We start from the raw sequence: 20,632 nt of genomic DNA, 5'->3' as shown, positions 1-20,632 counted from the left end.
GGATGGTAGAAAATGCAGCTGTGACCTAAAATATTCTATTCTGCTATTTTCAAATAATCTAGACAAACATTAGGATGTAAGGCTACGGTTTAATATTGTGTCTTAATTATTATTTTGTATTTAACATTAATTCTTTTATACAGTTACTATTTTCCAAATACTTAGAATATAATTTTAATACATACATTTTTAATCAGTTCATTTACTTTGAAACACTATGAATATTTTATACTCTTATTTCTTTCTTGATTTCTGACAAAAGATTCAGGACCTTCACGTTAAACTTTCCTCTGAATCCAAAAGGGCAGATACACTAGCATTTGAAATGAAGCGGCTTGAAGAAAAACATGAAGCTTTACTTAAGGAAAAAGAGGTAATCATAAATATATTTGATAAGGATATAGCTTAGTAGCTAGAGTACTTGCCTCGCATGCACAAGGCCACGAGTTCAATCCCCAGCACCACACATTAAAAAAAGGAGTATGTTATTCTTTTCTTAGCTTTTTAACTACCCATTCTTAGAATGATAACAATATCTACTTGTTGTATCTTTCTTGAAATTGAAATTATATACATATAGAAAAGTCTGGTAAAAATGATTTCACTTCATTCAATTTTAAACATTTAATTTATTTATTTATTTTTTGGGTACTGGAGATTAAACTCAGACACTTGACCACTGAGCCACATCCCCATCCCTATTTTGTATTTTATTTAGAAAGAGAGTCTTACTTTTTTTTTTTTATTTTTTTTTTGCCCTTTAGTTTTATTTACCAATTAGTATATTGCCATATTAGCTTCTGTTCAAGAGTCTTACTGAGTTGCTTAGTGCCTCGCTTTTGCTTAGGTTGGCTTTGAACTCAAAATCTTTATGCCTCAGTCTCCTGAGCCGCTGGGATTACAGGCATGCACTACCATGCCTAGCTACATTTTATTTTTGTTAGGCATTTACAAAATGTATATAGATTATTGGAATTCAGTGTGACATTTCAACACATGCATACAGTGTGCACTAATCAAATTGAGCCTCCTTTAATTGACTCCCCAAAATTATCCTAATTAATATTCTACATTCAAGTCTACTATTTTAACTACCACATATGAGAGAGAATGTGTAGTACTTCGTCTTCCTGTCTGGCTTATTTTACTTAACAAAAAATGTCCTCCACTTTCATCCATTGTGCTTCAAACGGCATTCATCTGTATGGCTAAATAACATTTCATTGTTTTTTTTAATCCATTTATCTAGTGATGGGCGCATAAATTTATTCCATATCTTAGCTATTATAAATAGTGCCACATTAAACATGAAAATGCAAGTATCTCTATCTCTTTGGTATGTTGATTTCGTTTCTGTTGGATATGAAGTGAGTAGCTAGATCATATAGTACATCTATTATTAGTTTTTTCAAGAACCTCCATACTATTCTCTATAATCTTGTATTCATTTACATTCCCAACAAAAGTGTGTGAGTTCCTTGTTCACATCCTCACATGTTATTTGGGTTTTTTTTTTCTTTTGTTTGCTTTGTTTTATTGTGAATAATATCTGTTCTAACAGGGTGAGAGGATATCTCATTGTAGATGTTCCCCATGATTACTAATGCTGTAGAGTATTTTTTTCATGTATTATTGGCCATTTACATTAATTCTTTTGAGAAATGTCTATTCAGATCATTTGCCTATTCTATAAATTAAGCGTTTTGGTTCCTAATATATTTCTGGATATTAATCCTTTGTTACATGAATACTTGGTGAATATTTTCTTCCAATGTGAAAGTATTTTGGGATATTAGGTTGTTGTGAATTTTTTCAGTAAATTTCCAAATGGGTTTTATGGTATAGTTTTGATAAAGTGTATAGTGCATCAGAACACAAGGATTTCATTTTCCTATAGGTCTCAAAAGAGTGGGGTCCTCCTTGTAGATCTGGCAATTGTATTGTATAAACCAGGGTATATGGAATACACCCTCTGTGATTATACACCTTAACAACTCTATATACTCTAAACAGTTATGGGAGTGATTTAGATTAGGACCCTGCATAGATGTGGTATCCACAGCCTTTGTGTTAATTGTTTTTGCTCTAGAAGTATATTTCCATGAATGGGACCTGAGGGCTCTCCCTGCCTTTCCTTGCCTGGTTGTTAAGTTTGGGGGTTTTGTCTCTTCTCTTCTTTGTATTAAAATGTCACTGAAGTTTGAGCATGGTTAGCTTGTGTGTGAAGCAAGGTGAGCTATCTCTTGGCTGGGTTTAACTCTGTAGCAGTGTTTCTACCCTGTGAATTTGTTGTATCCCAGTAGATTTCCAGGACCTCACAGAAGAGAGGAAAACAATAGCAAGAACAGAAGCAAACACTATATAGCATTAAAATAAACACCCAGTGTCTGCTATGACAACTACAAAACAATGAATTTACCATAAAAATAGGAATGGTAGAGTCAGCAGTTGGAGAAAACAAAATTAATAAATATCCATGAACTAGATGTGGCATTAAAGTAAATATCAGCTATGCCATCCAAGGTACCATAACTGCAACATCAGGGGTAATAGGGCAGGAATGTATAAGCCAATTAATTCTAAAATATGGGGAAATACATTAAGAGAAAAAATAATAATAGGATGCTAAAAAAAAGGTTAGAATGTTCGAAATATAAAAAGAAGAAATGTAGCAATGATGGCTACAAAGGAGGAAGAGAAAAAAATGAAACAAGGGAGAAAGAAAGAGAGAACAAAAGAATTTGGCTGTTAGAGGGAGAAGGAAGGTGAGAGAGAAACTAGATAAATAAAAGCAAAATAAACAAAGACCCTGAACCTCAAAGACAAGACAAAAAAAATCACTAAAAATGAGAAAAGAAGAAACAAACATGTATAAATGCATATATACTTATATACACATATATACATACATATATGCATACATGCACATATATGCATGCACACAATAAGGTATATATACACACACACATCCATGAACCAACAGGAAGAACACCAAAAAAAAAAAAAAAAGGTGGGAAAAGATTTTAATGAAAAATTAAAGAATTGTCTCCACTGACGTGTTCAAAACTGTCAGTGAGGATGAATGATTATGCCTGATTGTCCTTCTTTCCATATCTTCTTGTTTTTGTGTTGCTCAGCAAACTGCCAGCTTACGGTATGGCTTAAAACAGAAGCTGGTTAAAATAGCTTTCAAGTTCTCTTACAAGTATAAGGTAGGACAAAATGGGAAGTGCTTTGGATTGTAGATTTGTCTGGACAGACCAGAACAAAGTACTCTGAGGTGGGACTGCTGCAGAGTTCTAGAAGGGAGTTTCAGTTCTTGGGGTTTAGCTCTGTTTAAGCCTTAGGGTCTTTGTTAGGTGGTGTCTGCTCTGGAGAGATCAACACATCCCTAGGACAGGCAGATACCAATCTCTTCTGGGAATCTGGCTCTCAGCAACCATTCAGGAATTCTGCTGTCAGGAAAAGGGAGGTAGTCCTCTATAGTTCTCAAATAATACCTTGCCCACAAAATGTGGCTTTCCCAGGATTAGTCCCTGAGTGTAACCAGTCACCCATTAGTTTCTTAACCATCTACAGTTGGTCACATGAACTGCCAGACTTAAAGTGAATACTACTTACCTACATATCTCTGACTTGAATCCCCCTGGGTACAATCTGCTAACTGTACCCTAGGTCACACATTAGGTGCTTACCAGGACAGTATAGCAGTGTTTGCTATGATCTCCCAGGCTCTTGCAGTAGTAAGCTGCCTATGGCCACCTCAGGATGGCTTCCTATCATAGCTCTTCGCTTGCCAGTTGAGAAACAAAGCACCTTTCAAATAGCATTTCACTGTGAAGCCTCTGGATCTGTTAAGTTCAGTCTGCTTTTCTGTTTTAAGGATTTTATGTGCCAGATTTCTCCATCATGTTTCTCTTTTTTGTGTTATCCCTTCTGTGCATGGTGAATTGGTACCACTGTTGCATTTGAATTGGTTCTAGTTATGTACTTATTTTTTGTTCAGCTCACCTAGATATCTGAGTCTCTAAGAGACTCTGCCTTACACTGAATTTCAGTCAAATCCCTCTTTACCCACCTTGCTGAGAAGCAGCATTCCCACTGCTTGTATCCCAAGCTATAGAGCATTAAGCTATTGTGGCTTTCCTCTAATCTGGTATTTTGAATCTACAAAATTTGGAAACTTCAGAATTTCTAGTATTTTTTTAAATAATTTTTTACACTCTGGTGAGATATTGTTGTGATTTCTTTTAATTCTGTGCACATAGTTTGCTTTAGTTCTTTGCATGTATTCATTATAACTCACTTGGTTTGGGTCTACTATATCCCCCACTAGCTCATCTCATTGGCTCACTAGCTCATCTCATCTCATTTACTGATTTTATAAAGTCTGTATTCTATGTAATGTGCAACCAGTGAAGTACCTGTTCAGTTGCCACTATGGCTAGTTTATGACTGATCAGGGATTACAATAGATGCCTTGAACCAATATTTTTCTCAGCCTTTGTCAAAACATCCAGAATGTATATTGAAAAACATTTTCAGTGCTCATGAAATTTGAAATTCTGCCTTTGCCTTTAGGTGCTGATTGCACAGGGCCTCAATTTCAGTCAGAGCTGAGACATTGGTCTCTCTCTGGTATTTTCTGGGCACGTGCACATAGTTTTCCCTCTTATATCATCAAGAAAATGTCAGAACTTTTCATACCATCCTATTGGGCATCATATTTCAAGATCTTTCTTATAACATTTTGGCTAGGTTCTTAATTATCTCCACCTTATATTATTAATTTTATTATGGTGATAAACAGTTGCTGGGAATCGTGTTTGATGTATGTCATGGGAATACAGCTCTTCCTGTAGAGTGAGCACTGAATTGGGTCAAATAATGAAAATCCCTGCAAATGGGGCTTCTAGGAGCTGCAGGACAGGTAAAATAGTGATAATGCTCTGAGGATGATAGTTTTGTTTTATTTTGTTTTGTTTTTTGGAACCGAGGATTGAATCCAGGGGTGCTTAACCACTGAGCCACATCTCCAGCCTTTTTTTATTTTTTATTTTTAGACAGTGTCTCGCTAAGTTGCTTAGGGCTTGCTAAGTTGCTAAGTCTGGCTTTGAACTTGCCATCCTCCTGCCTCAGCCTTCTGAGCTGCCAGGGTTAGCAGGCACCACCTGGTCTGGCATGATGGGGCTTTTTGAGAAGAGCGTCCTAACTAATCTGCCTCTTCTTGACTACCAAAGAACCTGGTTTTCACAGATATAGGGATATGAGGGACTTTTGATTTTTGAGGCTACTCCATAGCTGGGGAGAGGGGATAGTGAATAAGGCAAGTTAAAAAAGCAAAAAGCTTACCATTCTAATGAAGGTTTAGCATGTTTGTTTGTTTGTTTGTTTTTTATTTCCAATGAACTTATTTAATCAGAATTTTACAGGACTCTAGAAACCTGAATTTCTAACAAATTTTTGATTAATGGTGTGATTTGGGGAAACAATTTTAAACTTCATTTTGTGTCAGATCACGTAATACAATAAAATTAAGTCATTTCATTAAACAAAAAATATTTATACAAATTATTAATACCTAAACACAGTTTTGTTTGGGAAATGAAATCATACGAATATAGTTATATTCATAAGATAAGTGTGGTAAATGAAAAAGCTATACAATAATGAGAAACATTAACAGGTCAAGTCCAAGTACCAAGGAAGATACTCCTTTGAAGTCCCATGTTCATTGAGCATGAAAAGCCAATCTTTTGGTTCTTTTCTTGTACATTATTCAGTATCCACATTCTCTGCATCTGATTGTATCCCTGGATTTTTTCATTTTCTGTGTGACATTCTCAACAAATAGATATACCATTGGCTATTGCTTTGGGGTTGAACATACTTTTGGGTGTCCATTCCTAGTACCTACACAACAGGGAGACTTTTCCCCATTTTTCCAAACAGAAACCCAATTATCACGATGTCCTTAGCAAGGTTATTTTAATAAATACTCCTCAGATTGTTTTAGGCCTTTGGTTTATTTTCCAGAACTCTGTAAAAGTTGATGAGGACAAATTTTCTAGAGTTTCCATTGTATTTATGACAGAGAATATTTATAAAAATTCTCATACCTGTCCCTAGTTTTAATTTATAGATCCCAATGATTGTTTTATTCAGAACATAAAAATTCATCATTGGTGTAGCTCTAAAGTAAAATAGTCAATGTCATGAATTACTAGCTGCTCTTCTTGGATAATAGTATTCTTCCACAAATTCATACTTCAGGATGCTACTTATAACTTTTTAAAATATAAGTTCGCAGTAATAGTAAAAGATATACCTAGTCTACTGCATCTCTTATACAACAACCTGTTTAGATACTTGAAGTTATCTCACTTAGTATTCAAAACACATTTGCAAAGATTTTTTTGGTGGGGGTGATACCAGGGATTGAACTCAGGGGCACTTGATCTCTGAGCCACATCCCCAGCTCTATTTTGTATTTTATTTAGAGACAGGGTCTCACTTAGTTGCTTAGCACCTCACTTTTGCAGAAGCTGGCTTGAATAGATGATCCTCCTGCTTTAGCCTCCAAGGCTGCTGGGATTACAGGCATGCACCACCATGCCAGCTTGCAAGGATTTTTATATTGGTATTCCCATTTTGAAAATACAAAAACTAAAGTAAAAAATTAAATAACTTTATATCTAATACATCTAGGAAGTAGGGAGTCTGGAATTCAAACCCTAATCTCTGAAGTTCATGCTCTTTTTATTATTTACCATGTATTTACATATTTGTACTCTGTTACATAATTGCATTCATTTAGATCAAAGGTAAACTCTCTGAGGGGGAAATCACAAGCCATGTGTTGTATAAAGGCTATTATGTGTGTGACTTATACAAGAGTAAAGGAGCCTTTTAAAGCTAAAACTATCACTTTTAATTAATAATTATCAAAATCACTTAAATTGTAAAAGGCATAAAGAACTAGGTAAAAAGAAATACTTTGCTGATATTAACAATTCTTTCTTAGAGACTGATAGAGCAGCGTGATACTCTGAAAGAAACAAATGAAGAGCTTCGATGTTCACAAGTACAGCAGGATCACCTAAATCAAACAGGTACATTTGGTTAGATTTTAATAAAGGTTTCTATAATGGTTGAAATACTGAAATATTAATCTGTTTTTGTTTAGATGCATCAGCTACAAAAAGTTTTGAGAATCTTGCTGCTGAGATTATGCCAGTGGAATATAGGTAAATTTATTTCTACTGATTGATAGACCATATTTAATATTAGAAATGTGGTTTCTTCCTTTCCTCCTTCCCTATATCCTTCCTTCCTTTTTCTTCCTCTCTTTTTGTAAATCACTTGACCTTTGAAACTTTTCATTTTATGAGTTATAGAGTTGAAAATAACTCATTTATCTATTTATTTAAACATTGTAATTAAGATTATTATTGCTGTCACAGCAATTTTAAAATTTATCACAAGTAAAACTGTACAAACTGGAAAAATAACAGTCTAGTTTTTATAACATGGTCTTTGTTTTGTTAAAATTATTTTTATGTTTTTTAATTTGGAAATTTGTTTTTTGTTATTGTTATATGGCATTGAAATCTATATGAGTGGAAAAAGAGGAATTATCAATAATAATAGAAGAATGAAGCAGAAGTTAAGCAATACAATATTTTTATGTTGATCTAACATTTAACTTTGTCTTGTACTGCTGTGTTTACTTGTAGGCATTTGACTAATCTTTAATTTTAATGGTTTTCTTTTTATTTTGGTAGCAATGGATTTATTACTTCAAATTCAATTTATTTTTTGTTTAAATCATTTTGAGATATAATTTATCCATTTAAAATATGCAGTTCTGTGGGGTTTTTGTTATATTCATAGTTGTCACTATCATATTGTTACTCTCATCACTGTAACTATCTAAATTAAAACATGTTGAATATCCCCCAAAGAGACCCATGCTATTAGCAGTCATTCTCCATTTTCCTGACCCCTTCCAAATCTAAGCATATCTTTATGGACATTTCATATACATAGAATTATACAGTATGTAACTTTTGTGACTGACTTTTGCTTAGCATCATGTGAACAAGGTTGTTTCAATTTGTTCAGAGTTTTATTTGTTAGAATATAGTCATGACTTCCACGTTTCTTACAAACTTTACTAGAAACTAACACACACTTTTTGATTATTAACATCCAGTTGTTTTTGGAAAATGCTTTCAATTCATTTGCATTTACCTGAAAGTAACAAATCATAGTGAAATTTTATTTTGTCATCTGTTTAAACTTTCTGAACCAATAGTTGCTATACAACAATTGCTTCCATAGAAATTTAAAAATTTATCAGAAGGAAAATTCAAAAAACTTGCTAAGTAACATATTATACTTTTAATAACATAACTTCTTATGAGGTGGTGAGGTCATGCGTTGTATCATAAAAAATAAATTTACTGTCTAACATTTATGCAACACAAAGTCACTTTAACTATACAGGTATTTTATCATTTAAAGTCACAAAATTTTCAGAAGACAAAATATGTTATAACTAAGAAACCTGTGATGGGAGAAGTAGTAAAAATGTAAAAATTAAGTTTCCTAGCATGGAGTCAATCATTATGCTAAAATTAGTAATTTAATAAAAAATCATATAAGTTTGTTAGTTAGAATTATGGTACTGACATTTAGAAGAACCAAAATTGGGATTAATTGGAATTAGTTGTTTCAGGGGAGAATGAGATTTGAAAATGAAGTAAATAGGAAACAATTACTTTTCTATTTAATACCAAATAAAGATTGCATTTGTGTTTTAATACCAAATTTGCATTTTAAAAATGTTTATTTAAATCCTTAAGAATTTTTTTCAAGAAAAGACTTGAAACTGATTACCATCATAAAAGTATACTTAAAAATTGTAGACAAACTATGTTCTTAAATCTATTGCTTTTCATTCATATATTTTTCTAAGAGTATACCATTTTCTTTCATGACTAGTTTCTAAATTACAAAAGTAAAATAATTCATACTATCTCTTGAGGATTTGCATATACAGCATAATAGTATACTGGTACCTTTAATAATTTACTACTTGTTTTGAGGCATGGTCTTGTAATAAACATAATTTTTAAAAAATCTTTCAGAAGTTTTGATCACATTTTAAAATGATAGCTATTAAGTGAACATGAATTTTCTCCCTTAAAATTAAAAGAATATAGGGACTAATACCTGAAAATTTTAAAACAAATTTGCTTTTCAACATCAGGGAGGTATTTATTCGACTACAACATGAAAACAAGATGCTTCGCTTGCAACAGGAAGGTACTGAGAATGAGCGTATTGAAGAGCTACAGGAGCAGCTAGAGCAGAAGCACCGCAAGATGAATGAGTTGGAAACGGAGCAAAGGTGACTCTGACTGCTCCTTTTTAACCTGAAGTCATGGTGATTTGGTTACCTAGCCATGAAATCTTGATTCACAGAAGTAGAAAATATTGCACTAGTTTAAGTAATTGGCATTATCTAGAAGTAGTTTGGGATTTTTGTTTATTGTTTTGGGTGGTTTTTTTTTGTTGTTGTTGTTGTTGTTTTGTCTTTCACCACTATTACCTGCACTCTGAAAAAAATTAACTGATCATTTTAATCATATTATTTTAAAATATGTGGATGATCCATTAATTGTAGCAGACTTGGTCAACCAGTTTGCTTATTTTTAAATTTCATTTAAATCACTTCAGATTGACAGGACATTTAACATTTGAATAAATGATTCATTAACTATTTCTGAGCAAATAACTTAAACTCAGTTTCTCTAGCTATGAGTTGTTAGATTCCTGATAATGTATTTAAAACAAATGAGATACTTATCTAGTACCAATGATTGCTAAAAAATTAGTATAATAATAAAAAATATAATGTTATATAAAGCTTACTATGTACCAGGTAATATGAGATCCATCTTACAACAGGCTGAGCAAAGAGCGCATCCGAGAATTGCAGCAGCAAATTGAGGACCTTCAGAAGTCTTTACAAGAACATGGCTCCAAGTCTGAAGGCGAAAGTGTAAGTAACTTACAAATTATAAATAATTCTGCTATGTATGGATTCACTTTAATAGTTCCTGATGCCCAAATTAATTTTGAATTTGAAAGTGCCACCATTATCATTGAGGGTACCCTCAAATACCGTATATATCTGCATAACAGATGCAGTGATTTTGCCAATTTAGAGCCTATAAATTGATCATATATATTGTAATGTGATTTCTATCTGTCCTGCTTCAACAGCTATGCCTAAATTTGTGATAATTCTTGATTTGAGAGCATGCTATACTTGAGGCCTTCATAGTTCTGCCAGGATTCCAACAAGGCTGACCTGAATAAAGTCTAAATGAGAATAATTAGCAAGTCAGAATTAAGAAAACCTTCTAATAAGAACTTAGAGAACAAAAAAAATAATGATTTCAACCAATGTGTACTCAAGAAATGGATTATACCAATCTCTGAAGGACAAAGACCTTAATGCAGTTTTGAAGACATCACCCCCTATTTCTTCCTTTCTTCTAAACTGACAGGCCTTGTTATTGTCTACTGATGGCAGATAGTGTGAGGACAGAGATAAAGAGGTCTTTAAAAGACCTCAAATTTAGCCTAACTCTCAGTATATCTGCAATTTTCCTGTAGTTTGATCTCTGTATGTGGAGAGGAAATAATGTTGAGAGAGAAATGTATTTAATTAAAAAGAAATTACAGAAAAGGTAGGGCTGGATGTGTGTTAGAGAGAGATCTATTGATTGAGATTAGATAAAATGTTAAGTGATTATTCCTGTTTTGCTGGGGGAGGAAATTGCAGAGTAAGTAGAGATGGAAAGGAAGATTGAAAGGGTTGTGTTTCCTTTCTGTCTTTTATATACTTTATATGATTTTCTCTTTTTTCCCTGGGGGCTTGGAAAATAGAAATCGTCTCATGCATGGCGGCATCTCGTATGTGCATATATACGGTATCGTACCCTCTCTAATACAAATATTGTTAAGTCACATTAGGGAATACTTTTAAAATGGTATCTATTTGGGGGAGTTCATTTTGGATTTCAGTGTTTTAAATATTTTAAGTTTCTTTATCTTTCATTTTATATTTATTGGTGTCCACATTATACTTTACATTATGTATTTTTAACTCTGCAGCTATTCAGTTGAAGCAGAACTGCTGTTACAACTTGAAGTACTGTTGATGAGAGAGGAAATTTTATGTTTTGAATTGTTTAAACAGTACCCATTTGCTTTATTTTTGTATTAATATTAAATTTCTTGTGTGTATAATGATAACATTTATTGTAAAGATAAAGTTGTATTTTAAGATAATGATTCATTAGATACTTGAATGTTTGATACTCCTCAGTATATCACATTCAGTTTCCATTTACTATTTTTATTCAAATTCAAATTCAATATTTATTGTGTTCAGAATTACATGGCATTTTTCTGTTAATATACTCTTTCTTACTTTATTTCCTATTTTCCTTTACTTTTCCTTTTGATGTGAAAAACATGCCTAAATTTTTATGCTTTTAAAAGTATGTTACCAGAAATACAAATTTTTAAAAACATTCATAGTTTTATATAGTAATATGCCTTCAAAAGAATATAAAAAGATATTTAGATGTATGAAAAATTTACCTTTGTCAAGATAGTCATCTTACAGCAGCTTTTTTTAATTTTATAGTCCAGCAAACTAAAGCAGAAGTTGGAAGCTCATATGTAAGTAAAACTAGTATTTAATTTCAAATATGAGAGGGGAAGGGTTGTTAAGCTTCTAAAGTTAATTTCCTTTTCTGAATTGGTGAATAAAGGGAAACATTCTGCTGCTGATTTTTCTTTTCATCAAAAAGTGAAAAGAAAAACATGCTAAAAGGCTCATCCTACCTGGCAACCATCCCAAACTTCTACATTTTTAAGAGTTTTTAAAATGAAACAACTGTCACAACTAGATTTTGTGGGTGTTTAATCTGTTAAATATTTCCTTTTACTTTCCTAGGAAGTGAGGGTGGCAAGAGAAAAATATTTAGCATTTTTGGTACCCACCATGTCTAGGCAGTCTACATACTCATGACCTACCATGTAAATAGGCAGGTATTTTTCCCACTTCCCAGGTGAGGAAACTAAGGATCAGATAGTGACTTGCCCAGAGACAACAAATATTTTGTGGCAGAGAAGAGTTTTCATCCTTAGGTCTGTTTGACAGCTGGCTGCATCCTCTTTCTTAGGGAAAAACTAACAGAGGTCCATGAAGAATTACAGAAGAAACAAGAACTCATTGAAGATCTTCAGCCAGATATAAATCAAAATGGTAGGTATTTGTAAACATTCGGAGAAGACCATAATTTAAGTGTTCGCCCTTTTTAGTTGAAAGAATGCAAGAATTATTCATAAGTCTTTGCACAATGTGTAAATACAGACATTATGAATAAAAACCATGATAATTTTAGTGCTGAGTTCATTAAGATATAATCAAATAAAAGCCAAAAAAAGTTAAATCTAATAAAATGAACTGATTGATATATAGGAGTATCAAACATTATAAAATATAATTAATACCATGTAAACATGAATGAATTGATTTCAAGCCAGATTAAAATGAACTTCAAAACATCAAATAGAAATAATGCCATATTTTCTCTTATGGTTGTGCTTAAATTTGAATGTATGTTTGCTTATTGAAATTCTTGATCTAAAGGATAAATATAGATTATAGTATAATAATGAACAATCAAGGATGTATTGGTTATAATTTCAAAAGTTTTGGATAACAATTCACTACGAAGAAGAAATAAGGTTTTTCTCCTTTAAGTTCTTTTACCAGTTTTTAGAAAGTAAATTTGATAAATATATTTCTTATTTGAGGGTGGAGTATTTTAAATCTTAATAATTAGTCATGTTTCATTTTATTTTTACTAATAGTACAAAAGATCAGTGAACTTGAAGCTGCTCTTCAGAAGAAAGATGAAGATATGAAAGCAATGGAAGAAAGATATAAAATGTACTTGGAGAAAGCCAGAAATGTAAGTGACTTACCTTTCAGAGGTCCAGCCTTTGTGGCCCACCTTCTAATTAATTTTTTTTCTTCTGATTATGCACTGTTCCTGTATCTGTATCATCAATTTGCTCTCCACAGTCTTGCCTTGCCTGTCAAGTTCCTGGAGTATCTCCATGTCAGTCCTCATACTCTTCAGTCTCATTCGATACTGTCAGACTAGCATCGGAAAACATAAACACATCACTTATAGGGACAGCTTAAACATTGATTGTAGTGAATTCATTAGGGAATGTGACTGCACTATTATATGGGGTGTTTAGCATTTAATAAGATAAACCTACAATGTATATTTCCTAGACTTTTAGCACATTTTCTAAGAATAAAATTTGCTAAACTCTTAGCAAAATCAACATTTTACCTTTTGTGAAAATTTAGCTTTTTAAACTTGTTTGAAGTTGTTTTAGCCTTTGGTCTAGATTTAACAGTTAAACATTATTCTAATGTTTGCCAGATTAAGTTATTTTTCCTTGTTTCATACTTAATATCTATAAAGCCTGTTTTCATAAAGTTTTTTGTTTTCATGAAACCATATTAAGTATTCTCTTTCAGAGAATGTTAACATATTCTTTTTAGTTTCTCTGAATAAAAGAAGGGAATTTTATGGTGGCACTTTCAAACAGTGGTAAGAGGGCTACCTTTTTTATATTTAAATCTCATGATATTTGTTAATTAAGGTGTCAGTAGTACCAGCAGCACCAGATAAACCCAAGATCTCAAAGCTTGACATGATACTTTGCTTCCTGATCACATCAAGTTCTGTCATGAGGGGAAAAAGATCTCTATTCCATGTGCCCATTCCAAGTTCTAAGCCAACAGTCTGCCTCCTTCAACATGGGTGTCCCCGGTTCGCTTGACATTGTCCAACTAGTAGATGAGGAAAGATGGATAGATTGCATGGGAGATATGTAATAGGTCAGGCCTCGAAATAGCAAAAATCCCTTGAATTTCTATTTCAGTGACACAGCTCAAGCATGTGGCTACACTCAGTTTCTCTGGAGGCATAGAGACATAATTGTGCTAAGGAAAGGAAATAGGCTTTATAACTACACAGTTTGTCCAATAACAAAAGTATACATGCTTATTGTATAAAATATAAAAAAGTTCCCAGAGACAATTGCTGTTAACACCGTGGTGTTTTTTCTTAACAGTGTACTTTTTTATACATATTTTCTCTGTGACTAGTAATCATAATATATATGTGTGTGTACATATATATGAAATTTTTACTTTTAAACTTAACCATTTCTTCATGTCACATAAATATAATATTTATTGAACACCTACTCTGCTAAGAACTAGGAATATAGCAGTGAATAAGATAAACACTATGCTTTAGGAGCTGACTTTGCAAAATAAAATAATACATAAAACTAATTTTGTGGGATGTATCAGTTTTCTTATTCATTATCCTACTCATAGAAATAATTTGTTTCCATTTCCTTTTCATTTTTTACTCCTAGAAATAAATCTATAGGCAACATATTTATACAGAAAGCTTCCCCCTTTATTTTGATTTATTATCTTTATTTCCTAGAAATGGAGTTATTGGTCCAGGAATAAATCTATTTTAATAAGATACTTTATTTCTAAATGATGTTCTAAAAGGATTATAACTAATTGAAGAAAACAGTAACGATGAATATCTTATTCTTGCCATCATTGAGTAATATCATTTAAAAGATAGTTACTTGCTTTGATTAACAGGATTTCTTTTTTTTTTTCTTACATTGTTTGAGGGAAAAGGTTAAAATAATGGTTAAAATAGGATATGCCTATTGTAGTAAATTTAGAAAATAGAAAAAAGTCCACAGCCATACTTTTTATGATTTATGGATAAATTATTGTTTGAATCCATTATTGTAGTTTGCTTTTATGATGTGAACTCCATGAAAGCAGGCACTGTGTCTCTCATAATTTTCTAGATCGACTTCTCCCACAGTAGCTGCCACATGTCAAGACTCAGTAAATGGTTTTTGAATGTTTGAACCCTAGTAATAATTTGGTGTCTTACCTTCTGTTCTTTTCCCTTTGTGTCTCTATAAATGAGTATGACATTTCTCTAACTCATTAATTTTAAACCTCTAAAAAATAGATTTATCATGGGCACAGTGGCACACATCTATAATCATCTCAGTGACTCAGAAGGCTATTTCAGGAGGATCCCAAGCTTAAGGCCAGCCTCAGCAACTTAGTGGGACCCTTTCTCAAAAAATAAAAAGACCTGGGAATGTAGCTCAGTGGTTAAAGTGCTCTTGGGTTCAATCCCCAGTACCAATAAATAAATGAATAACGAATAAATAAAACGGCCTAATACAGATGTCCTCAATATTGAAAATTTGTGGATTTTACTTGTACTTTATACTTGACTTTTCCAAAACTGGTTTCCTAATAGAATGCCATGTACATAGTTTAGCCAAATATTTTTTGCTACATTCTGATCAAAAATTTCTCTCTCTCTTTAAGTATATTTATTTCATTTTAGGGTTGATTTTTAATGTTCTTTTATTAAAGCATTATAATAATACACAATATTTGGGTTCATTTTGATGAAATTATACATATAAATTGATTTTAATCCTCATTGCACCCTTTTTCTTTCCTTCCCCTTCCTTCATTTCTCCCTCCTTTACTGATCTTCTTTCATTCCTTTGTTTATTTTTGATTGGTACGATACATAAAGATGAAGTTCCCTTTGGTACATTTATATATGTATATAACATGATTTTGTTAACTTCATTTTATTTTTCTTTCCCTTCCTTCCTCTCTCCCTCTCATTGTCCTACTTCTACTCCACTGGTCTCCCCTATCCAACTTTTAGTAATTTGCATAAATATGATGGAGGACAGTACTGTTTGCAAATAAAACCAGGTCTGTTATATTTATCTGATATATTGAATCACTAGATAATGATAGTAAAAAAGATTCTTTTAAGAATTTCCTTTTTACGCTGTAAAAATCAGCAAGTTCCTCTGTAGTTATTGAATTCATTTTGATTTTGTTTTACATTCAGATAAATATAAAAAATATTATTTCATGACCTCAGCAATTAAAAGGCTAAAAGTAACTATCCCTGAGTACCTAGCCTTGAAGAAGGAAAATTTTATTTGGGGATAGGGATCCTTCCATTTTTTTACTGAATTTTTATACCATTTCCTAACTCTAGAATATGTTGTTTTTGTCTTTTATAATTTAATTGTAAATAGATAGCTGCTAGATGACTATGTGGACTATTTTCTACTTCATTTAGTCTGTGCCAAAAATATTCCTGTATTGTCAATATTGACTTTTCCAAAACTGGTTTCCTAACAGAATGCCATCTCCGTAGTTTAGCCAAATATTTTTGCTACATTCTGATTAAAAATTTCTCTTTCTCTCTCTCTCTAAGTATATTTATTTCATTTTAGGTATGATTTTTGTTAACTTCATTTTATTTTTCTTTTCCTTCCTTCCTCTCTCCCTCATTGTCCTACTTCTACTCCACTGGTCTCCCCTATCCAACTTTTAGTAATTTGCATAAATGTGATGGAGGACAGTACTATTTGCAAATAGATAAAGTGAACATAAATTATTTTTTCTTTAAACAGGTAATAAAAACTTTAGATCCCAAATTAAATCCAGCATCAGCTGAAATAATGCTACTTAGAAAGCAGTTGGCAGAGAAGGAGAGAAGAATTGAGATTCTGGAGGTAAAACATTCATAATCACACATTTTTAATTATTCTATGGGGAAGTCTGGTAATTAATTCCGTTCATATATTATCCATTAATGATCAAGATTCAAAAAATGTTGGAAATGTAGTGATTTAGCAATCAGTATGTTTATAACAAAGTATCTCACTAGCCCTCTAGATTGGCACATACATGATTTGTGTGTCTTCTTTATTTTCTCATTGTAGCGCCCTCCCTCTTTAACAGCCAATTTTTATGGTTATCATTTACTGCCATGTTCCTTTTAGATTGTGAGGATGTGATTTCATTCAGAAAAAGAAAAAATTGAGCTTACCTTTTAAAAAAGGTACTGTTTTTACTGAGCCAGATTTGTCTCATCTTTTCTTGTTTCTCACCTGAACCTAAACAAAATTAGTTGGAATTTCTGGTAGAATGAAGTACTCCTAGAATCCCAGTAATTCCCCAAACAAAGCAGCCATCTTTATTATCATACAAGGTTATGTTAGTAATGATCTCATTAATTAGTTGAATCTTTAAATTTTAAAAGTATTTTGGGGCTAGTGGTTAAACATTTTTTAGAGGCTTGGATACATATGCCAGCATGGAATTGTATATTCTTAAATTTTGTAGTTGGGCATATTCTAGTTTGTTTTGCAGAGTGGTTTACAAAATTTTTTAATATTATGGTGAGACATAATGCTATTCTTGAAGTCAATATATACTTCCTTTTACTAACATGTAAATAATTACAAATCGATGTTGAATTTTATATTCTGGCCTTGAAATTCTCATAAATGATAGTAGGATCATTTTTAAATCAATCAATAATATTATATTTCAAAAAGCATTCTATTCAGATACCTTTTTTCTAAACAAGTAGGTGTGGACTTTGGTGGAAATATGTTTGTTTAAAGGTTTGACTTTAATCCACTCCTTCCTACATCCAGAATGTACATAAAGCATATGTGTGTATGCTGTCAGTGCTTCTTCAGACCATGATGTGTGTTGAGAAAAGTACTGGGAAGGGATGTCTTTCTAAAGAAATGCTATTAATTCTTCAAGATCCAATTCAAATGTTTCTTCTTCTGTAAAAGTTTCCCTGTATTCCTTAGGCAAAGGTAGTTGTCTCTCTGTAATGAGTTTATGTATTTTTTTAAAATTCATTGAATAGCAGCATTGGTTTTCCTTTTGGCACATTTTGAGGTATATGAGAGAAAAGGCTATTTCTTATGCTTCTGTATGCACATCAATAAATATTACATAAATCAGAGGCCAGGATTATAGCTTTATTGGCAATCTATTTTAAGGTTATCACCTTTCCTCTCTGGGCCTCAATCTGTACTTCTAGAAAAATAGACTTGATGACATAATCTTTGACAGTGGCTCTTTTTTACTTCCCAAGGAGAATGTATACAATTGCTATTGTTTGAAGTAGGACTTCCAAAAGGATCATGTAAGAGTGCTCTGTGTATGCATCTCTATACACACTGAAAAAGAAGAAAGGAGAAACATGATATAAATAGCAGAGACTGTTCCATCTGCTACCCCTTCAAGGATGTCTGCACCTGGAATAGTATGAGCCAGAAGGGCATCACCTTCGGATTTAGTGTCCACATGCCTTTTGTATCTTGAGTGTCTTTCCCAGGGTCTTGTCAAGTGTTTCAGGATTAGTTTTTTATGAGCCACCTATATCTGTTGCTCAATAGAATTACAAAATTCTGTGTTACAGAATTATAAAATTTGCTGTTAAGTTAATAAAAATAGACTGCCAGCCTCTGCAGTGGCACATAAAAATTACTGCAGGGAATCTAATACACTGCATCCTCTTTTTCCTTGGTTCAGCTCTTCATAAGTGAAGCCCAGTTTTGATAACTAAGCCAGTTGCTTTTTTCCTCAAGAAAAGAGGAACAGCAACAGAAGACTCACTAGAGAGGATGTGTGTCTATCTGTCTGTGTGCGTGTGCGCCCATGTTAAATCACTGTTTCTTTTAGTAAAATTCTGAAATAAAGATTAGTCACAAATCTTCTTTCCTAAAGATGTTGTGAATACTTTTCTGCATGAATCATTTCACACTTTGACTACTTTATGTGCCTCACAACAATTCTCTCAACAATGAGATTGTGAAGAAATTATTCAGTTTTGGGTAATTTGGAACAATTTCTGAGAGTTTAAATGTCCTCATGTCTCTTTCCAGAGTGAATGTAAAGTAGCAAAATTTCGTGATTATGAAGAAAAGCTCATTGTTTCTGCCTGGTATAATAAGGTGAGTGAAATGTAGCCAGTGATTGGATATTTAAAATAGTCTTTTTTGGCGAACAATAGAAATATACTTTAATACCATTAACCAGGATGTAACGTGTTTATATAACTGAAAGAAAAATTACTCTGGCTGTGCATACTATACTCAGATATTTTATCTTCATATCCTCTTTCTATTAATGTTGATTATACTTCATTGAATTGTTTCATAACTCATCAGCCTTTAACTGATGCACATTTAGAACAGGCAGAAAAATCAATTATTTTTTAAATTGCTTTGAGCTGAAACTTTTAATTTGTATTGATAAAGCGTTTCTAAAAACATGAATATCTGTCTAATGCAAAATTCTTGAAGCAGTACTCTTCAATAATGATCTATCCATTCTACTAAAGAAAAAAATAATATTATACATAACTTTAATTTTGTCATCCTTAGTGAAATGTTTTCAGGAGTAGCATTCTATAATGTATAAGCTTCCTTTGAGCGAATTAGCTAGAATAGATAAGATTTTAGCCATTTTCTATCATTATCTATCACTTAACACAAGGGAATTTCTGTTTATAGCCCACATGTGTGTGCTGTGCTTCCTTGTGTAGCACTAGTTGTCTTCCCATGACTAGTCGGTGTAGATACAAAGCAAATAAGAAGTTCTTTTTTCATTTTTCAGCTTATATTTGTTGAACATCTACTATATTTCTTGTATTAGCAATTTATGATGCTAAGTTCAAAAAATTGTTTTGAGGTCTATGAGGTCTAGTGAGAGTAATGCCTTCTCATTAAAAAAAAAAATAGCCCAAACTATAATCATTTGTCATATAATAATATATCCAGAGACCATACTTTTAAGAATCATCAATCTAAGCTTTTCTGTATGGTATGTCTGCTTAAGCTGGAGTGGGTCCAAACATAAAAAATTTTTTTGGAACCTTTTCCTATTGTTGTAATTAAGCCCAAATCCAGTATGTTCTTTTAAGATACTGAGGGTTTTGTTTTGTTGTTGTTTTTTTCTTATTGTTGTTTTATTTTGAAATAGAGTGTCACTAAATTGCTTAGGGTCTCACTAAGTTGCTATGATTGGTCTCAAACTTGTGATCATTCTGCCTCAGCCTCCTGAGTTGCTGAAATTACAGGTGTGCTCCACTGTGCCTAGCTTTAGGCTACTATTTTAATGATTTCAATTTTAGTGGGTTAAAATAGAGAAACTGAGTTTTATGTTTCTTATTAGCATTACTATGTGCAGATTAATCTGTTTTTGAATATTTTCTTCTATAAAAATGAGATAACCTTTAGCTTTCTAGGATTGTTTTGAGGATAAATGTGTGTGTGTGTGTGTGTGTGTGTGTGTGTATACATAGATAGATGTATACATAGATGGATGGATGGATAGATATAGCTATGTATATATTTAGTAATCTTATATGTTTTGGTTCAGAGTCTAGCATTCCAGAAACTGGGGATGGAATCCAGGCTTGTGAGTGGCAGTAGTGCTTGCAAAGACACTGGTGTCTATACTCCTGCACGATCATTCTTAGCACAGCAGCGGCACATCACCAACACCCGAAGAAATCTCTCTGTTAAAGTTCCTGCTACAACATCTGATTAA

The 20,632-nt window shown here is 32.5% G+C and overlaps 1 protein-coding gene and 1 pseudogene across 1 annotated transcript in view; one reads left to right on the top strand and one right to left on the bottom strand.

The window, feature by feature from the left end:
• Hook1 (hook microtubule tethering protein 1) overlaps positions 1 to 20,632 on the top strand; it is a 53,435-nt gene extending 32,803 nt beyond the window's left edge. The window contains exons 12-22 of the mRNA XM_076862360.1: positions 263 to 373; positions 7,025 to 7,112; positions 7,187 to 7,247; positions 9,275 to 9,415; positions 9,976 to 10,069; positions 11,729 to 11,763; positions 12,270 to 12,352; positions 12,964 to 13,064; positions 16,684 to 16,785; positions 18,964 to 19,032; positions 20,462 to 20,632. Coding sequence (XP_076718475.1) covers positions 263 to 373; positions 7,025 to 7,112; positions 7,187 to 7,247; positions 9,275 to 9,415; positions 9,976 to 10,069; positions 11,729 to 11,763; positions 12,270 to 12,352; positions 12,964 to 13,064; positions 16,684 to 16,785; positions 18,964 to 19,032; positions 20,462 to 20,632 — 1,056 coding nt within the window. The remainder of the gene's footprint in view (positions 1 to 262; positions 374 to 7,024; positions 7,113 to 7,186; positions 7,248 to 9,274; positions 9,416 to 9,975; positions 10,070 to 11,728; positions 11,764 to 12,269; positions 12,353 to 12,963; positions 13,065 to 16,683; positions 16,786 to 18,963; positions 19,033 to 20,461) is intronic.
• Positions 5,732 to 5,904, bottom strand: LOC143405017 (DNA-directed RNA polymerases I, II, and III subunit RPABC4 pseudogene; annotated as a pseudogene).

The sequence above is a fragment of the Callospermophilus lateralis genome, chromosome 7, assembly GCF_048772815.1.
Source record: "Callospermophilus lateralis isolate mCalLat2 chromosome 7, mCalLat2.hap1, whole genome shotgun sequence".
NCBI lineage: Eukaryota > Metazoa > Chordata > Mammalia > Rodentia > Sciuridae > Callospermophilus > Callospermophilus lateralis.
Note: the sequence above shows the minus strand (reverse complement) of the source record. Positions and strands in the feature narration are given on the sequence as shown.